The sequence below is a fragment of the Girardinichthys multiradiatus genome, chromosome 21 (assembly GCF_021462225.1).
Source record: "Girardinichthys multiradiatus isolate DD_20200921_A chromosome 21, DD_fGirMul_XY1, whole genome shotgun sequence".
Classification (NCBI taxonomy): Eukaryota; Metazoa; Chordata; class Actinopteri; order Cyprinodontiformes; family Goodeidae; genus Girardinichthys; species Girardinichthys multiradiatus.
Window position 1 is genome coordinate 3,674,351 of NC_061813.1, and position 21,038 is coordinate 3,695,388.

Genomic DNA, 21,038 nt, shown 5'->3' on the forward strand with positions numbered 1-21,038 from the left:
TTCTGAATGCCCACTGAGTGATTTAACCGAGATATTAAGATGTTGTGGTTCACAGTGTGAAAAGCAGCAGTTGGGTCCAACAAGAAGCTAACTGCTGCACATGCCCATAAGATTTCATTAATGATTCTTAACAATGGTGATTCAATACTATGGCGGGCTTTAAAACCAGATCCAAGAAAGATTATAGTTGATAAAATGCAATCTTTAAAACCTTTGAAACAAATTGAAGCTTAGACATATGTCTATTATAGTAAGGCGGTTGGAGATTCAGAAATTTTTGGCAATCATACAACAGCAGATTTGTTTTTTCGTATGACAAACTTTAAAAGCAGCACTAATAAACAGAAATCAAGAGCAGGCAGACAGGTAGTCAAACACACATCATCTTGAATTAAAGATATCCACAATGTCTCAAGAACGTGTCATATGCCCTTGAGCTTCAATTACAGCTTGACAGCGTCTCTTCAAAATTCAACTTGCTGTCTGCTAAGGCATGGCATCCCACTCTTCTTAAAGGGTGGCCCTCAGTTCATTCTCTGGTCATTCTCTGTTGTGGGGTACAGAGTTCTGAGACTCTAGATGGCAACTCGTATGATTCCAATGGTTTTTAACGAGATTAAGGTCTGGAAAAAGTGCAGGCCTCTCCATTCGGGGTACCCCAGTCTCCAGCTGCTATTCCCTTATGATGCGACCTGGATGAGGTAGAGCATCGTCTTCCATGAAGATGAAATTAGGCCTGTGTTCATGCAAGGGCACAATGACTGGATTAATGATTTTATTCAGGTAGTGGGGTTGGGTTGGTCACTGTACCATACACAAATGGTAGGGCAGTTTTGTATTGACTAGAGACACTTGTCCACACTGTAACACTACCACCACCAAAGGCTCGCCTGGTGAAAACAGTGGCTCATGCATAGCGCTTTCCATGACGTCTCGAACATCGTTGGCGGTCATCATTTCTGTTCAACATAAATCAACCTTGATCAGAGAACAGCACTGAGGCCCACTGGTCCCTCGTTCAGTGTTAATGGTCCCTGGTCCATTGTTGAGGTATAATCATTTCACCACTAATAACAAACAGCCTCAACCTCACCCAGTCTGGATGTCATGAGAAAGAACAGAGAAGAGCTGGAAATTAAGATTAACACAAGTTTAATTTGATATATAAGTCCAATGATTTCCAATGAATAATTTAATACAAAAGAATAATACAAAGACGAAAGATTACCTAAGGCCTTAGGGAGAGACTCGGATCATTAAAGCTAGGGCTGGATTCACCGAGTGGTCTGTCTCACTATCATTGTTAAAAGCTTTTTATACCTTTAACGAACTTCACTTCAAAGCTGACTGCAGAAACTTCCTTTTAAGGAATTATTTACGAAGCCACAGGTTCCTAATGAAGTTTTCTACATTCCTGTGTCACCGCTGTAAATTAGTTACCCCCTATGGGAGTACTTTATTGCCCATATCATGCCTAACATCCGGCATTTACTGCTTACAGCTGCTGGCAAACGTCCGGTCCTGAGTATGACCCGTCTTCCAGCCCGAAGCCTGCTGGGACCTGTCTCCTTGCGGTCCCCGGTTCACAATACATGATATATTTCAGTTTTATGCATACACATGCAAACACATATCAGTCAGTGAAGTGCCCTGTGCGTCTATTAACATTACAATGTGACATTGACACATTAAAGCAATCTGTGTTGAACGGTAAAAAATTAACAGTCAAAACATCAACAAAATAAGAAAAATTGTTGTATTACTGTATATGCAAGAAGTGTAAAATTATCCACTGATATAATTATCTGGACCACAGCCTAGCCAAAACTTACAAAATAAGCCACAGGGGTTCTGATGTCAGGGGTGTGTATAGGGAAGAGAGATGGCAGTGTGTGGACTGGTAATGCTACAAGGTTTGCCTGAAGAATTTTCAATTTTTGCTTTATGAGGAAGTTTTTGTTTCAGCCATGGCAATAATGAGGACAAGGACTTTAAAACACAAAAAACACGTACTTCTGACCACAGTGAAATTAGTTTTCAGTTGGATACTGGATATTTGTGCTCAGCAGATTCAACGGGACTTCCTCCCGTTTGATCCGATGCAGGCAGTCTGATTATGGGTAGCTGCTCTTTGCCTGCTCCCTCTTCCTGCAGATGGTTGGTTGCTTAAGGGCCTTTAATAAATTCCTGAAACAAACACATTGTTTCATGGTGGTATTGTTTTATGTGTTTTGGGGGAAATGTGTGTGTGTGTCTGAACAGCTGATTTTATATGTGATCAGCTGGTTTAAGTAATTTAATACACCACACCCCACCTACGTGTGATTCAGAAAGCTGACATGAAGTCTTCTTTTCTTTTAGCCTGCAAACATGGTTTATGATTTATAATGGTAAAATTATATTTGAGTCTTACCCGCTCCAGCCATTGTTGTCCTTAATGGTCCCTAATATTATTGTAGTCACTTTTGAGTTGTTTTCTTCCACTTTAATTTTTATTAACATTTTCAGTGGACACCAACATGCAAAGATATGCCACAGATATTTTACAGAGTATTGTAGCCTTTAGAGGCCCTCCCCAGGATAGTATCCATAAAGAGAACATAAGAAAATCGGGGTAACATAAATTTAGTTAAAAGAAAATAATAAAAAGAAAACAAAACATCTTGGTTGCAAGTAGAAAGATCCTTTAGATAATGGTGTTAGATTTCCTCAAGTCTCTTCTTGGGTGTCGTATAATGTCCATGTCTTCTGTTGGAATCAGAATAAAGGTCATTCATTTCATCACATAAATTTCCTTAACAATGTTCAGCCATTGTTGTATCGAGGGAGCAATTACCTGGTACCAGTTCTTTGTTATGGTGTTTTTTGCAAGCAATTAACAGAATCTTAATCAGGTACACATCTTCCTTCAAAACATATTTTTTAAGATACATTGTCTTAAAATCTTTTGGTACTGGGTATCCAAAAATTATTTCGATTGTAACATTCACATTTCTCCAAAACAAGTCTAATTCTGGACAACATTTGCTTCCATATTTCCACACTTTCTCCAACACGGGAGTTGAGACCTGGTTTGCTAACTCTTTATCTTGGGTGTGATGAAAATTCTAGTGAGATTTTTCCACCCAATCTCTCTCCAGAGTCCTGAATTTTCTGTTGTGCTCTGGTTTATACACATGTGGACAAAATTGTTGGTACCCCTTGATTAATGAAAGAAAAACCCACAATGGTCACAGAAATAACTTGAATCTGACAAAGGTAATAATGAATAGAAATTCTATGAAAATGAACAAATGAAAGTAAGACATGCTTCGACAGAATTATTTAAAAAATAAACTCATGAAACAGGCCTGGACAAAAATGATGGTACCCCTGAAAATAATTTGACCAATGGGACATGTTAAATCAAGGTGTGTCCATTAATTAGCATCACAGGTGTCTACATTCTTGTAATCAGTCAGTGGGCCTATATATAGGCTACAGGTAGTCACTATGCTGTTTGGTGACATTGTGTGTACCACACTCAACATGGACCAGAGGAAGCGAAGGAAAGAGTTGTCTCAGGAGATTAGAAAAACAATTATAGACAAGCATGTTAAAAGTAAAGGTTATAAGACCATCTCCAAGCAGCTTGATATTCCTGTGACTACAGTTGCACATATAATTCAGAAATCCATGGGACTGTAGCCAACCTCCCTGGACGTGGCCGCCGGAGGAAAATTGATGACAAAACAAAAAGACGGATAATACGAATGGTAACAAAACAGCCCAGAAAAACTTCTGAAGAGATTAAAGGTGAACTTCAAGCTCAAGGTACATCAGTATCAGATCGCACCATCCGACGTTGTTTGAGGCAAAGTGGACTTAATGGGAGACGACCAAGGAGAACACCATTGTTGAAAACAAATCATAAAAATGCCAGACTGGAATTTGCCAAACTACATGTTGACAAGCCACAAAGCTTCTGGGAGAATGTCCTATGGATAGATGAGACAAAAACTGAACTTTTTGGCCAGGCACATCAGCTCTACGTTCGCAGACGGAAAAATGAAACTGTATGAAGAAAAGAACACTGACCCTACTGTGAAACATGGAGGAGGCTCTGTTATGTTCTGGGGCTTCTTTGCTGCATCTGGCACAGGGTGTCTTTAATCTATGCGGGGTATAATGAAATCTCAAGACTATCAAAGGATTCTAGAGAGAAATATGCTGCCCAGTGTCAGAAAGCTTGGTCTAAGTTGTAGGTCATGGGTCTTAAAACAGGACATAGTCTGTCCAGCGTGTCCTGGGCCGACCCCTGGGCCTCCTCCCGGTGGGGCGTGCCTGGAACACCTCCCGAGGAAGGCGTGCAGGAGGCATCCGGTATAGATGCCCGAGCCACCTCAACTGGCTCCTTTTGATGTGGAGGAGCAGCGGCTCTACTCCGAGCCCCTCCCGGATGGCCATGCTCCTCACCCTATCTCTAAGGTAGTGCCTGGCCACCGTACGGAGGAAGCTCATTTCAGCCGCCTGTATCCGGCATCTCGTTGTTTCGGTCATGACCCAGAGTTCATGGCCATTGGTGAGGGTAGGAACGTAGACCGACCGGTAAATCAAGACCTTGGCTTTTCGGCTCAGCTCTCTCTTCACCACAACGGACCAGCACATCGACCCCATTACTGCGATGGCCGCACCGATTTGTCTGTCAATCTCCTGCTCCATTCTTCCCTCACTCGTGAACAAGACCCCGAGATACTTGAACTCCTTTACTTGAAGCAGGTACTCCCCTCCAACCTGAAGAGAACAAGCCACCCTTTTTTGGTCGAGATCCATGGCCTTGGACTTGGAGGAGCTGATCCTCATCCCAGCCACTTCACACTTGGCTGCGAACTGCCCCAGTGCATGCTGTAAGTCTTGGCTAGAGGGGGCCAGCAGGACCACGTCATCTGCAAAAAGAAAAGACGAAATTCCACTGGTCCCCGAACAAAGCCCCCTCCGGCCCTTGGATGTGCCTAGAAATCCTGTCCATAAAAGTTATGAACTGGACCGGTGACAAAGGGCCGCCCTGCCGGAGTCCAACATGCACTGGGAACAGGATAGCTCCTAATAACTGGCCCCCGATTCCATACTCATAGCACCACCCACAGGGCACCACAAGGGACACCGTCGAATACCTTCTCCAGGTCCACAAAACACATGTGGAACGGTTGGACAAACTCCCATGAACCCTCGATTACCCTGTAGAGGGTATAGAGCTGGTCTAGTGTTCCATGACTGGGACGAAAACCACACTGCTCCTCCTGAAGCCGAGGTTCGACTATCGGCCGGACTCTTCTCTCCAATACCCTGGCATAGGCCATACCATGGAGGCTGAGGAGTGTGATCCCCTTGTAGTTGGAACACACTGTCCGGTCACCCTTGCCACCCCAGTCTGCCAATCCAGAGGCACTGTCTGTGACCGCCACGCACTGTTGAAGAGGCGTGTCAACCATGACAGCCCCACAACATCCAGAGACTTGAGGTACTCAGGGTGGATCTCATCCAGCCCCGAAGCCCTGACACCGCGGAGCTTTTTGACCACCTTGGTGACTTCAGCCTGGGTGATGAAAGGGTCTAACCCCGAGACCCCAGCCTCTGCTTCCACTAGGGAATGCGTGATGGCAGGATTGAGGAGATCCTCGAAGTACTCCTTCCACTGCCCGATAATGTCCCCAGTCGAGGTCAGCAGCCTCCCACCCCCACTGTAAACAGTGTTGGCGAAGCACTGCTTACCCCTCCTGAGGCGCCGGACAGTTTGCCAGAATTGCTTCGAGGCCAACCGTTAGTCCTTCTCCATGGCCTCACCGACCCAGGCCCGGGTCTTTCCCTTTGCCACAGCCTGGGCTGCGGCACGCTTGGCCTCATGGTACCCGTCAGCCACCTCAGGAGTCCCACAAGCCAACCACAGCCGCTAGAACTGCTTCTTCAGCTTGACAGGTTCCATTACTGCCCGCGTCCACCACCGGGTTCGGGGAAAAGGTCCACTTGGACTCTTTTTCCAACATCCCCCGGAATCTGGTCAAAGCTCTCCCAAAAATGGGAGTTGAATGCATCCCTGGCCAAGGGCTCTGCCAGACGTTCCCAGCAGACCCTCACTATGCACTTGGGCCTGCCAAATCTGTTCGGCTTTCTCCTCTTCCAGCGGATCCAACTCACCACCAGGTGGCGATTAGTGGACAGCTTAGTCCCTCTCTTCATCTGAGCGTCCTGGTGCCAAGTGCATTGATGGGCACCCTTATGCTTTAACATGGTGTTCATTATGGACAATCGGTGACTAGCACAGAAGGCCTATTACGAAACACCACTCTGATTCAGATCGGGGAGGCCATTTCTCCCGATCACGCCTCTCCAGGTGTCACTGTTGTTTCCCATGTGGGCGTTAAAGTCCCCCAGCAGAATAATGGAGTCCCCGGGAGGGGCACTATCCAGCACCCCCGACGGGGACGCCAAGAAAGCCGGGTACTCCGCAATACCACTCAGCCCATAGGCCAAAACGACAGTCAGAGACCTGTCCCCAACCCGAAGGCGCAGGGATGCGACACTCTCATCCACTGGGGTAAACCCCAACACGAGACGGCTGAGCTGGGGGGCAACAAGGAAACCCGCCCCAGCGTGCCGCCTCTCCCTGTGGGCCACTCCACAGTAGAAGAAAGTCTAGCCCCTCTCAAGGAGAGTGATTCCAGAGCCCATGCTGTGCGTGGAGGTGAGCCTGATTATTTCTAGTCAATATCTCTTGACCTCCTGTACAAGCTCAGGCTCCTTCCCCACCAGCGAGGTGACATTCTACGTTCCGAGAGCCAGCCTAAGCATTCAGGGATCGGGCTGCCGAGGTCTCCACCTTCGTCCGCCGCCCAATCCTCTTTGCAGCGGTCCCTCACGGTCCCCCCTGCAGGTGGTGGGCCCACTGGGGGATGGCCTTGCGTTTCTCGTTTGGGCTTGGCCCGGCCGGGTCCCACAAGGAGCAACCCAGCCACCAGGCACTCTCGACGAGTCCCGAACCCAGGCCTGGCCCCAGGGTGGGACCCCGGCTCCGCCGTACCGGGCGATGTCACATGCCTTGATGCAATGGTCCTCATTAGGGTGTCTTGAACTGCTCTTTGACTGATTAGTCACCTAGAGCCTGTTTGTCATGGACCCTACCACGGGTGTTTAAGCCCCAGACAACATGTCTAACAGATGTCTAAGGTATGAGAAGTAATTGGATCCAATTGGTGCCTTTAGTCTTTCAGAGTTTATCATCCCTGAGAAATTTTATACAAAGGCGACTGTGGCTCAGTAGGAAGAGTAGTCGTCTTGCAATCAGAAGGTTGTGGGTTCGAATCCAGCTTCCTCCTGCCATATGTCGATGTGCCCCAGTGCAAGGCACTTAATCTCAAATTGCCTACCGATCTGTGTATCGGTGTATCAGTGTGAGCGTTAGTGAGTGCGATTGAGTGAATGTGGCTCTATTGTAAAGCGCTTTGAGCGGTCTGTATGACTGGAAAAGCGCTATATAATAAGTTCAGTCCATTTACCATTTACATTTAATTGAGTATTTATTGAAACCAAATCTTTTCAGTACAGCATACAGGATGTTCCAATTTACGCTATCAAGCGTTTTTTTCAGAATCTAAGCTGCTAATCTAGCTCTACGTTTTTGGGATTGTATCAAATCCACTACATGGAGAGTTCTCACTCTTGGCTTTTATTAAGTTTTCCCTGTAATACCTCTTTGAAAACCTTCTCATTTCTCCTGATTCTCATGGCCAATAATTTTGAACATACTGCTCCTTGTCCTTATTTAAGTTTTTACACATTGTGGTGGTTGTTTGTATTGATGTTGACATACGATGTGCGCAATGGCAACCAAAGTCAGATTCCTTGTTTCTGCACACAAATGAAACCAATAAAGTTAGTTCTGATTCTGCCTGGGGTTCATATGAATTCTTTTCCATTTGTTGATATTTTACAGCTGTCCCTCCTAACATATCAGAATTGAAGAATCTGGAGGTTCTGAACATGTTCAACAACCAGATTGAAGAGCTGCCAACTCAGATCAGCAGTCTTCAGAAGCTAAAACACCTCAATCTTGGGTATGTGACATTTTATAATTCAAACACGCGTCTACAGTCAGGGCCTTTTAAAGGGAAGTAGCAGCAAGACAATCACCTCTTTAAGCCTCCTTTCATTCAGGTAGAAATGAATCAAACTTACTAAGGTATGTTGAACACTAAGGAGAGGCACCCGGACACCATTTTCCTGTGTTGTATTATGTATGAAATGCGCATCTTCCTCATACTGTAGGGATCAGTAATTGGGGCTCTGTGAAATAGTTTTTCTTTTTTTTATGTCACGTCGACTGTGCACATGTGTTAATTCATAGTTTTGATGCCTTCAGTGTTGAGCTACAATATTCATAGTTATGAAAATAAAGACAACTCTTTGAATGAGAAGGTGTGTCCAAACCTTTGGTTTGTACTATATATATATTTATGTATATACTTACATACACATATATACATACACACACACACATATATATATATATATATATACAGGTCCTTCTCAAAATATTAGCATATTGTGATAAAGTTAATTATTTTCCATAATGTCATGATGAAAATTTAACATTCATATATTTTAGATTCATTGCACACTAACTGAAATATTTCAGGTCTTTTATTGTCTTAATACGGATGATTTTGGCATACAGCTCATGAAAACCCAAAATTCCTATCTCACAAAATTAGCATATCATTAAAAGGGTCTCTAAACGAGCTATGAACCTAATCATCTGAATCAACGAGTTAACTCTAAACACCTGCAAAAGATTCCTGAGGCCTTTAAAACTCCCAGCCTGGTTCATCACTCAAAACCCCAATCATGGGTAAGACTGCCGACCTGACTGCTGTCCAGAAGGCCACTATTGACACCCTCAAGCAAGAGGGTAAGACACAGACAGAAATTTCTGAACAAATAGGCTGTTCCCAGAGTGCTGTATCAAGGCACCTCAGTGGGAAGGAAAATTGTGGCAGAAAACGCTGTACAACGAGAAGAGGTGACCGGACCCTGAGGAAGATTGTGGAGAAGGGCCAATTCCAGACCTTGGGGGACCTGCGGAAGCAGTGGACTGAGTCTGGAGTAGAAACATCCAGAGCCACCGTGCACAGGCGTGTGCAGGAAATGGGCTACAGGTGCCGCATTCCCCAGGTCAAGCCACTTTTGAACCAGAAACAGTGGCAGAAGCGCCTGACCTGGGCTACAGAGAAGCAGCACTGGACTGTTGCTCAGTGGTCCAAAGTACTTTTTTCGGATGAAAGCAAATTCTGCATGTCATTCGGAAATCAAGGTGCCAGAGTCTGGAGGAAGACTGGGGAGAAGGAAATGCCAGAAGTCCAGTGTCAAGTACCCACAGTCAGTGATGGTCTGGGGTGCCGTGTCAGCTGCTGGTGTTGGTCCACTGTGTTTTATCAAGGGCAGGGTCAATGCAGCTAGCTATCAGGAGATTTTGGAGCACTTCATGCTTCCATTTGCTGAAAAACTTTATGGAGATGAAGATTTCACTTTTCAGCTCGACCTGGCACCTGCTCACAGTGCCAAAACCACTGGTAAATGGTTTACTGACCATGGTATCACTGTGCTCAATTGGCATGCCAACTCTCCTGACCTGAACCCCATAGAGAATCTGTGGGATATTGTGAAGAGAACGTTGAGAGACTCAAGACCCAACACTCTGGATGAGCTAAAGGCCGCTATTGAAGCATCCTGGGCCTCCATAAGACCTCAGCAGTGCCACAAGCTGATTGCCTCCATGCCACGCCGCATTGAAGCAGTCATTTCTGCAGAAGGATTCCCGACCAAGTATTGAGGGCATAACTGTACATGATTATTTGAAGGTTGACGTTTTTTGTATTAAAAACACTTTTCTTTTATTTGTCGGATGAAATATGCTAATTTTGTGAGATAGGAATTTTGGGTTTTCATGAGCTGTATGCCAAAATCATCCGTATTAAGACAATAAAAGACCTGAAATATTTCAGTTAGTGTGCAATGAATTTAAAATATATGAATGTTAAATTTTCATCATGACATCATGGAAAATAATGCAGGACGCTTGGCATTTGCCCGAGAACAGAGCGATCTGCTGCCTGCAACATCCTTCAGCATAACCGATTTGGCAGTGGGTCGGTAATGGTGTTGGGTGGCATTTCTTTGGAAGGTCGCACGGCCCTCCATGTGCTCGCCAGAGGTAGCCTGACTGCCATTAGGTACCGAGATGAGATCCTCAGACCCCTTGTGAGACCATATGCTGGTGCGGTTGGCCCTGGGTTCCTCCTAATGCAGGACAATGCTAGACCTCATGTGGCTGGAGTGTGTCAGCAGTTCCTGCAAGATGAAGATGTTGAAGCTATGGACTGGCCCGCCCGTTCCCCAGACCTGAATCGGATTGAGCACATCTGGGACATCATGTCTCGCTCCATCCACCAACGTCACGTTGCACCACAGACTGTCCAGGAGTTGGCGGATGCTTCAGTCCAGGTCTGGGAGGAGATCCCTCAGGAGACCATCCGCCATCTCACCAGGAGCATGCCCAGGTGTTGTAGGGAGGTCATACAGGCACGTGGAGGCCACACACAATACTGAGCCTCATTTTGATTTGTTTTAAGGACATTACATCAAAGTTGGATCAGCATGTAGTGTGTTTTTCCACTTTGATTTTTTGTGTGACTCCAAATCCAGGCCTCCATTGGTTAATAAATTTGATTTCCATTGATGATTTTTGTGTGATTTTGTTGTCAGCACATTTAACTTTGTACAGAACAAAGTATTCAATGAGAATATTTCATTCATTCAGATCTAGGAAGTGTTATTTGAGTGTTCCCTTTATTTTTTTGAGCAGTGTACACACACACACACACACACACACACAAGGTGTAAATGCCTTCTGGACATCTGTCCAAGCAGCAGTCTCCCCCATGATTTTGTAGCCTACTGACCCAGACTGTGTTTTGAGTTAATTGTCTCCTTAGGATTTGCCTCAATGAGTTTCCAAAACTTAGCATTTTTCACAAAATAAAAGTTTTTGCAGATGTTCATGCATGGATGAATGTTTTACTTTGAATTTAAATCTTAGATAATTGGGAAACTTAAATTTTTTTCTGTGTGTACAGGATGAATCGTCTAAGTGGATTGCCTAGAGGATTTGGTTCATTGCCTGCTCTCGAGGTCTTGGACCTAACCTACAACAACCTGAACCAGAACTCTTTGCCTGGAAACTTCTTCTACCTAAGTAAGTATAATCTACTTCAAGATATTTACATGTCTAGGTTTGTAGGAGCTGAGATATAGAACAATAACCAACGCACAGCTAATTGTGGTTTTTGTGAACTTTTAGTCAAAAAGCATAAACAGGGTGTCTTTAGAACGCACATTGTTTCTTCCTGTGAATGGTGAAAGAATGAAATGTAATTATTTTGGTCACATTCTAACCAATAAAATAACTCATTTATGAATTGCACATTAACTCAGAAATTTCTATCAGTTACTTTTGATTCACTACTAGCTCATTATAGTGATATTATGCATTTCACTGCAGATAATTCTGTACTGAAACTATAAATTCTAAAACTTAAAACATGCAAAGTAATGGTGCCTTTTTTGCACTTTCATCTAGATCAGCAGACAGGCGTTTTATGAAGCTTTTAGCAACACGAGTTAGAGCTGACTTACCAATGAATGGTGTTTACAACATAAACTCGCTCCCTCTGAGCTCATTCAAGCTATGACCAAGACTTTTCCAAAGTTAACATTATACACACACCTAGGGCTGGGCGATATGGCTTAAAAATAAAATCTCCGATTTTTTTATACCAAACCCGATTAATCGATTTAGTTTCCTCTTTCATTTCATGAAAACAAATTTGAGAAATTATTTTCAGAAACTTGCTTTTATTTTAATCATCCACCTGGAAGTTGACCCGACTTCAAATCTCAACTAAATACAAGCCGTTAAACGTGTTTGTAGAACAAGATGCAGGCCATTCACCAAGATGGAAGGCCCTGCCATTGTTAACCCTGAAAATACAACAAAAAATGCCTGTGATATTACACATTAGCTAGTTTCTCAGTTTTGAGTATACATCTCAAAACAAGCCTAACTTCACTTGTTTAACTTCAACAACTAGCTTAAAAAATAAAACAATATATAAAAGTGCCTTGTCTTAGGGTAAAAAACGTTTCCCCTTTAGAATATTTTGACAGTATATTTTCTTAAACAGAAAGTCAACACTGTATGCCATTATCAAAACATCTTCCCCTTTTGGGACTAATACAGTGCAAAATAAAATTGCATTAGATTTCACAAAAGTTTTAAGAAAATATAGCTTATGTATACAAGAGTATTTCAATAAATCCCTGATACAATCATGGAAAAGATTACATCATCCTTGATTTCTTCTTCTAAATGTATATTACTTGAAGAAAACAATGAACAAGAAATCAAGGGTTATGTAATATTTTTTTTCTATGACTATGTAAACAAAATGAAATAGTTACTTTTCAAACATATATTCCTTGCATAGTCAGCAAAATCAATATGACATACTTGCTGTCTTTTGAGGTTTTTTCTACACATTTTTGGCAAGAAAAACAAGCCTGTCTAGTGCATCTGGCTTCAGGCATGCCCTGTAGCATGTAACAATGCCCCCTCCCACACTAAAAACCCTCTCTGATGGGGCACTAGTAGCAGGGACAGAAAGATATTTCTTGGCCAGTTTCCTGAGTCTTGGAAAGTTTGGTTCGTGGCGCTTCCACCACTGAAGTGGATCGGTGTCTGGGTCGACCTCCGAGGTCAACAGGTAGGTTGCCAGCTCAGTTTCTATTTTCACAGTCTCTGATTCATGGGGACATGGCACTGTCACATTTTTTTTGAAGAAGGCACCTAAAGTCATTTTCTGTTCTTCTTTGCACATATGCACAGCTGCACCACTTAGCTGGTGTGATGCACTTGTTTCAGCAGGCAGAGACATCAGTTCAGTGACTGCCCTTTTTTTGATGTGTTCCACCCTGCCTGGGTCAATGTAGGTTGTCCGGAACCTGGGATCCATTAGTGAGGCCATGTCTAAGAGTTCATCCTGCACATTGTTGCTGTATTTATCATTAAGGTACTGCTGTATGTTTTTTTTTATTGTTTTAGTGAGCTCAGTGTCTTCCTCTGCTGGCTGTAGGAGACTCGTTTTAAACAAATGGAGAACCGGTTTAATGTAGGAAACACTGACATATGCCTCACCAGACAGGGCATCAGTAAAGTCTTGGAGGGGTCGAACAGCCTTATTTACAGATTCCAAAACATCAATGTCTTGCCAAGTGGGCACAAGATGCCGGCTTTTCTTGTCTGAACCCAAGACACGAACTATCGCTTTTTCCTGTTCCAGAAATCTCTGTATCATTTTTTGACGCGAACCCCATCTAGTTGGGGACTGTTATTAGTTGATGCAGGGGTAGACCAATCTCAGCCTGTACTTCACTCAGTTCTCTTCGTTTTTTCCAACTGTAAGAAAAGGCAGCAGTAGCTTTTTTACAAACCCCTATGGCACGTTCAATCCGTGGGTACTTCACACCATTCTCTGTATAATAATGAAAACACAAATGCATCAGGTTTACTGTTATAATAAGCTACAATTAATTTACTGGTCAATTTTGACTTTTTTCTCTGATATTATTTTACAGAAGTAGGGACACAGACACACACATACTCACATGGTACATGTACATACGTATATACATACATTTTGTATAAATATGTATTATTTGATGAAAATACATTAATTGCTTATGTATTAAGTGTACTGTGTATTTTCTGTGGGAAAACGGCCATGACTGCATGTCAAATGACAAAAAAGACGCTATGTATGACATGTATATAAAATACAAAATAAGATTTACTAAATATATATAGATTCGATTCTTACGTATGGCATTATGTAGTTTATGTCCAAAGCACTGGAGGTTTGGCCACCCGATGTCTTTCAGAGCTTTAATAATGTTGGTGCCGCTGTCTGTTGTCATACAGATGAGTCGGTCTTCGGAAAGGTTCCAGGAGTTCAGAGCGTCTTCTAACCCCTCGGCAATGACCTGACTTTTGTGATCATCGGGAAAGTAAGCTGTTTGCAGGGAGACACTTCATAGAGCCCAGTCATCGTCGACAAAATGCGCAGTCAAACTCATATATGGCTCCATTGTCTGTTCCGACTGGACCACAAGTCTGTTGTGGCAGAGTAAAAACTTACAGCCGCCAGCTCTGTTGCAATCCTTTCACGTGTGCATTTGTACAGGTGGGGCAAGGCAACTTCAGCAAAATATTTCCGGCTAGGTAGTACATACCTTGCGTCTAAAGTTTTCAGCAGGTGAATGAAGCCAGACTTTTCCACTGTATAAATAGGCACAGTATCTTTGGCAATAAACAACGCGACAGCATCCGTGATCGCTTTCTATCGGGGCCCAGTCTTTTCGTAGGGAACACTGTATGAAAATGATTCCCCTAAGGTGGGTTGTCTCTTGGCAGGGATTTCTGGTCTGTTGCTGTCCTGAGCTGTTCGTAGAGAGCAGTATTTCTCCCATTTCACTGAATGCTTCTGTTTCAAGTGTTGAAATAAATTTGTAGTGCTTCCACCTTTAGTAGCAACAGGCTTTAAACAGATTTTACAACGTGCTGTGTGTTGCTCCAAGTCCGTGGTCACGAAACCGAACCAGTTCCATATAATTGATGAAGTCGTGCCTTTTTTGGGAACAAGGTCTTCCTTGCTAGATGCCATTTTCGGTGTTTCTGTGAGAGACAGGTCTACTGACGTCACTCAGCTACAGAGGCCCGAGGAGTTCAGTGGCGCGACAGAAAAAAATTCCGATTTCCCAAAAATTAAATCTTTATTAATTGCAAATTCGAATTAATCGATAAAATCGATTTATCGCCCAGCCCTACACACACCCAAGCTTAAGCTCAGTAAAATCAGTTTTTCGTTCCTTTATCTCTCTTTTTCTTCTCGACACGTGTGTGAAAGAGCTGCTGCTCCGTGAGTCAATTCCGATTGTCAAGCTAAATGTGCTTTTCATGGAGTAATTACATTTGCTATATAATTCAGGTATTTTTATATTATGGAGATTGGTCATTAAAGTTACTGGATGTCTTGTTTGTTTTGGTTAATATTTAATGTAAAAAGCAGCATCAGCTTTCATTTTCAGATGCATTCGAAGTTCACTTTCTCTTGCTGGTTGTTCTGGTGGATAAAAACGTATTTTAATATGTATGAATCTCAGAACTATTAACTGTGATTATCACTGGTCTAAAAACCTGTTTGAGACGTAAGATGAAAAATTTAGGATATCAATTTGACTTGAGACTTGCATGCCTTGACTTTGGACTTAACTAGGGCCTTTCATGCTTTAACTTGGGACTTAACTTAGCACTTTGGTGGAAAGATATGAGAATTTTGGTACTTTATAGGTACCGTCCAAATTCCATCCGTACTACTGAGTACCTATTCACGTAAAATCAAACGGTACCATGTTTCGGTACCTAAACGCATCATTGTGACAATGAGGGAGTGGAAGAGTGGGCGGTTTTCCATGTCAGACATGAACACAGTATTGCAGGCACATTAGCGTGACGTCAGTAGCCACTGGTACTGTCAACAAAGCACAGCTGATAGAAAGCTCTCAAAAGTATGGCTCCAGTTTTCAAAATGCAATGCAGATTACACTCCCTGCAATATTTGTAAAGTTCAAGACCAGCAGCGGGAATACTTCTAATCTGAGGAAAGACCTGGTTAAGCACAATATTTTTCTCAAGGCTGAAGAGTGCACAATTTTCATCAGCCTCAGATCTACGACTACAACTCCTGCATTCTGCACCGTTAGCATGCCTGCATCTGTAATCGACTCGTCATCTGCAGCCAGCAACATGGAAGCAATGAAACAACTGAGATGTTACAATACATATATTATTTAAAAACAAAGTTTATATTTGGAGAAATAATTGTTAAATAAAAAGTCCGGAAATTGGTAGTGTTGAGGTTCCCAGGTACTTGGCCTCGGTACCGTATCCGTTCAAATGTGAAAGGTACCTGTCTCTACTTGCTTGTGACTTGGATTACAATGACATAATCCCACCTCTGCCCCTTAGTAAAACACACTACTTGTTTGTATGTTCTTGATTAAAGCACATTTGCTCCCATCAGGGGACTAACGCATTCCACCTACAAAACGGCTGTTTTCATCTTGGATTTGCCACATCACACCTTGATACACAATGACTTTGATTTTGCCCATCAGTTTTTTGGCTTTTAACATACTGACCCAATGTACACTTATTCAAAAATAAAAGGCATTTTTACTACTTTATTGACTTTAGTTCATTTACGTATACAGGTCCTTCTCAAAATATTAGCATATTGTGATAAAGTTCATTATTTTCCATAATGTCATGATGAAAATTTAACATTCATATATTTTAGATTCATTGCACACTAACTGAAATATTTCAGGTCTTTAATTGTCTTAATATGGATGATTTTGGCATACAGCTCATGAAAACCCAAAATTCCTATCTCACAAAATTAGCATATTTCATCCGACCAATAAAAGAAAAGTGTTTTTAAGACAAAAAACGTCAACCTTCAAATAATCATGTACAGTTATGCACTCAATACTTGGTCGGGAATCCTTTGGCAGAAATGACTGCTTCAATGCGGCGTGGCATGGAGGCAATCAGCTTGTGGCACTGCTGAGGTCTTATGGAGGCCCAGGATGCTTCGATAGCGGCCTTTAGCTCATCCAGAGTGTTGGGTCTTGAGTCTCTCAACGTTCTCTTCACAATATCCCACAGATTCTCTATGGGGTTCAGGTCAGGAGAGTTGGCAGGCCAATTGAGCACAGTGATACCATGGTCAGTAAACCATTTACCAGTGGTTTTGGCACTGTGAGCAGGTGCCAGGTCGTGCTGAAAAATGAAATCTTCATCTCCATAAAGCTTTTCAGCAGATGGAAGCATGAAGTGCTCCAAAATCTCCTGATAGCTAGCTGCATTGACCCTGCCCTTGATAAAACACAGTGGACCAACACCAGCAACTGACACGGCATCCCAGACCATCACTGACTGTGGGTACTTGACACTGGACTTCTGGCATTTTGGCATTTCCTTCTCCCCAGTCTTCCTCCAGACTCTGGCACCTTGATTTCCGAATGACATGCAGAATTTGCTTTCATCTGAAAAAAGTACTTTGGACCACTGAGCAACAGTCCAGTGCTGCTTCTCTGTAGCCCAGGTCAGGCGCTTCTGCCGCTGTTTCTGGTTCAAAAGTGGCTTGACCTGGGAAATGCGGCACCTGTAGCCCATTTCCTGCACACCCCTGTGCACGGTGGCTCTGGATGTTTCTACTCCAGACTCAGTCCACTGCTTCCGCAGGTCCCCCAAGGTCTGGAATCGGCCCTTCTCCACAATCTTCCTCAGGGTCCGGTCACCTCTTCTCGTTGTGCAGATTCTTCTCAGGAATCTTTTGCAGGTGTTTAGAGTTAACTTGTTGATTCAGATGATTAGGTTCATAGCTCGTTTAGAGACCCTTTTAATGATATGCTAATTTTGTGAGATAGGAATTTTGGGTTTTCATGAGCTGTATGCCAAAATCATCCGTATTAAGACAATAAAAGACCTGAAATATTTCAGTTAGTGTGCAATGAATCTAAAATATATGAATGTTAAATTTTCATCATGACATTATGGAAAATAATGAACTTTATCACAATATGCTAATATTTTGAGAAGGACCTGTATATTCAAGTTGCACTGGACCTGTGTTCCTTAAACTAGAGCTGGGTAAAATGTGAAACAGTGGACAAAAAGCTAAATGTTTTGCAAAGGAAATAAAGGGATGGAAGAAATAAAAAGGAAGACTGAGTTTTATTTGCCGTAGCTGGCTTTAGTAGGACTAGTGACTGATTATTTAAAGCAATTTAATTAAAAAAAATGAAATTTGTGAGAGGACAATTCTTTTGTCACAGCCCTTGGACGTAAAGAGTGAATGGTCTGATACCAGTACTGGGACAAACGAACAGCTTTTTAATAAAGTAATGTAAACATTGAAAAATAGTTGAAGACGTTTGTGTATACAAATTTGTGAGGGTGATATGCTCTTAATATTGTTTTTCAGTTGCCAGAGATTGCAAAAAAACTGATGCACCTTAGCATCAACACTCTGAAAAACAAGCTGAACATTGTTGTATATGCTATACAGTACAGGTAGGAGAACACATACCTTCATATTGGAAAGACAAGTGAACGTGGTATGACATTAATGCAGTATTTCATCATATCTGGCTGTAATTCTTTTGCATATACACTAGATGGCAGCACCAACCAATGTATATTATGGTTTATTCTTTTCACTACATGGCACTACATGTTATGTTGTACATCTTGCATACAGGTTAAAAACGGAGTTCAATTCAGAGTTTATTTTAAACTGGTGAGAAAATGTTTAACATGTCATTTAAAAGATCTTAATGTGTTATAAGACTGAAGAGCAGTTGGTGCATTGTTTTATATGGACCTTTCTAGATTTTGTTTTGATTGTCCATCATTTGCATTTGTGATAAATGGAAAAATGTATGCTAATTTCTAAACGTCTGATTTTTATTTTCTAGCCACTCTAAGAGCGCTGTATTTGAGTGACAACGACTTTGAAGTTCTTCCTGCTGAGATTGGGAAGCTGACAAAGTTGCAAATTGTAAGTTTATCCCAGTACTAGTGACGTGGGTTTTATAGATAAGATTTTCTACTATCATACAGAAAATGAACAGTCATATTTAATAAACTAGCATATGGGTTCAGACAAGGCGTGTTTGTCAGATTAAAACCACTCCTTTGAAAATAACCATAAAGCAGGTATTAAACATATTCTTCATTAAGCCCATGTTTCTGTATTAAAAAAGATTTTTTTATGGCTCTGATGTAATATCCTAACCTTAAATGTCTTGTTTTTACTAGCTGCATGCAGAAAATCATCATCATAATAAATAAAGGCTTGATAACGTCCTTCTGTGTGGAATTAATCAATGTGTTTCACTACATGAACTGAGTTACTGAAATAAATTAACATTCCAATAATATTCTCGTACTCGTCGTCATACGCTTCATCCGGGACCGAGTTGCGGGGGCAGCAGACTTAGCAGAGACACCCAGACATCCCTCTCCCTAGACACCTGCTCCAGCTCCTTCAGGGGGAGCTCAAGGCGTTCCCAGGCCAGCGGAGAGACATTGTCCCTCCAGCGTTTCCTGGGCCGTCCCCTGGGCCTTCTCTCAGTAGGACGTGCCTGGGACACCTCCCATGGAAGGTGCCCAAGTCATCTCAACTGACTTCTCTCGATGTGGAGGAGCAGCGGCCCTAGTCCGAGCTCCTCCTGGATGCCAGAACGTCTCACCTCATTTCTAAGGGAGTGCCTGGCCACCCTGTGGAGGAAGCTAATTTCAGCCGCTTGTATCCGGGATCTCGTTCTTTCGGTTCATGCCCATAAGTATGGGGTAGGAACATTGACTGACCGGTAAATCGAGAGCTTTGCTTTTCGGCTCAGCTCTGCAAAAAGAAGAGATAAGATCCATTGGTCCCCAAACAAGACCCCCTCTGGCCTTTGACTCCGGTCCTCTTCATAATTTTCATGGACAAGATTTCTAGGTTCAGTCAGAGGGCAGTCATGACGAAGTCCAACATGCACTGGGAACAGGTCCAACTGAGTGTGGAGACCAGATGGCCCCTATTAAATCATCTTTATTGGTCATTGCACATGTACAATACAACAAAATTTGCATTTAACCCATCCCTTATAGGGAGCATTGGGCTGCCATTGTGTGGCGCCCCGGGAGCATTCTGGGGCTAAGGGTCTTGCTCAGGGACCTAGAGCGGCAATCTGTAAGATACGAACCCAGCCCCTTGTGTCCCCCTCCGGAACGCAAATCTCCAGTTCTAACCACTAGGCCACCACTCCCCGGGCCCCTGACACCATACTCCTGAACCACGGCAGTCGGCCCGTCCAGAGGCACTGTTCCTTACCGCCTCGCAATGTTGAAGAGGCGTCAATTACCTTGAACATCCGCAGAAATGGGCATGGTGCAATGGATACCATTATTTGTCCAATTTAAAGCCGGGGGACACACATCGTCTTTTATGGGTTTGATTTAAAATGCAAATCTGGAATAATCTGTTCAGTACTTTAAACTATACTTGGGAAACTGTGAATCATTGCCTATTGTAAACATATAAATATATTTGTATTAAAATATTTGAGAAACCATGTGATGCTAATGTATGTTCCTCCCATCTTTTTGTTTTATGTCTAGCTGAGTCTCCGAGATAATGATCTGATCTCGTTACCCAAGGAGATTGGTGAATTGGCTCAACTCAAAGAGCTTCACATCCAGGGCAACAGACTGACTGTTCTGCCTCCTGAACTTGGTACTCTCAACACCGAAACACATGTACATGCATGTCCTTCATCATTTGACTCTGAGTTCTAGTCTTTACTTTACTCTGCTTTTATCACTACCTCATCTTAACATTATCAGGACTGCAAATACAAGTATTTTAGCAACTTGGGATTTTCTTTATAGAATTTTCAATAAATCAAATGTAACACTAGCAATGCTGCAAGGTTTTATTGCACTTCTGTGCATAATTTACTGTAATCCAATTAAATTAGCATTTTTGCCTTTTGATGAAACTAAAACGTATTCTAACACGTGCCAAACTCCATCAACAGACAGATTTCTATTAAATATTGCATTGTGTCTGTTGTACTGGCTTTATGTATTTGCCACTTTTTGTCAAGTTATTTAATTGTTTACATTATGCATCTATGCCTGCTTGGTTTTCAAAATGGAGCAATATAAAACACTTTTTTAGTTTTGTTTTGTACCTAAAAATTGACATTTTGTAAAAATGTTTTCTTTTTTCAATGTACCTCTGTTACACCAACAAATTTAAGCCAACAACAAACAT

General features: G+C 42.5%; 1 protein-coding gene across 1 annotated transcript in view; it reads left to right on the forward strand.

Moving 5' to 3' along the window:
* Positions 1-21,038, forward strand: part of rsu1 (Ras suppressor protein 1) — a 57,527-nt gene that overhangs the window by 26,741 nt on the left and 9,748 nt on the right. Inside the window, exons 4-7 of the mRNA XM_047350109.1 lie at positions 7,970-8,090; positions 11,169-11,287; positions 18,691-18,773; positions 20,381-20,495. Of these exons, the coding sequence (XP_047206065.1) occupies positions 7,970-8,090; positions 11,169-11,287; positions 18,691-18,773; positions 20,381-20,495 (438 nt within the window). The remainder of the gene's footprint in view (positions 1-7,969; positions 8,091-11,168; positions 11,288-18,690; positions 18,774-20,380; positions 20,496-21,038) is intronic.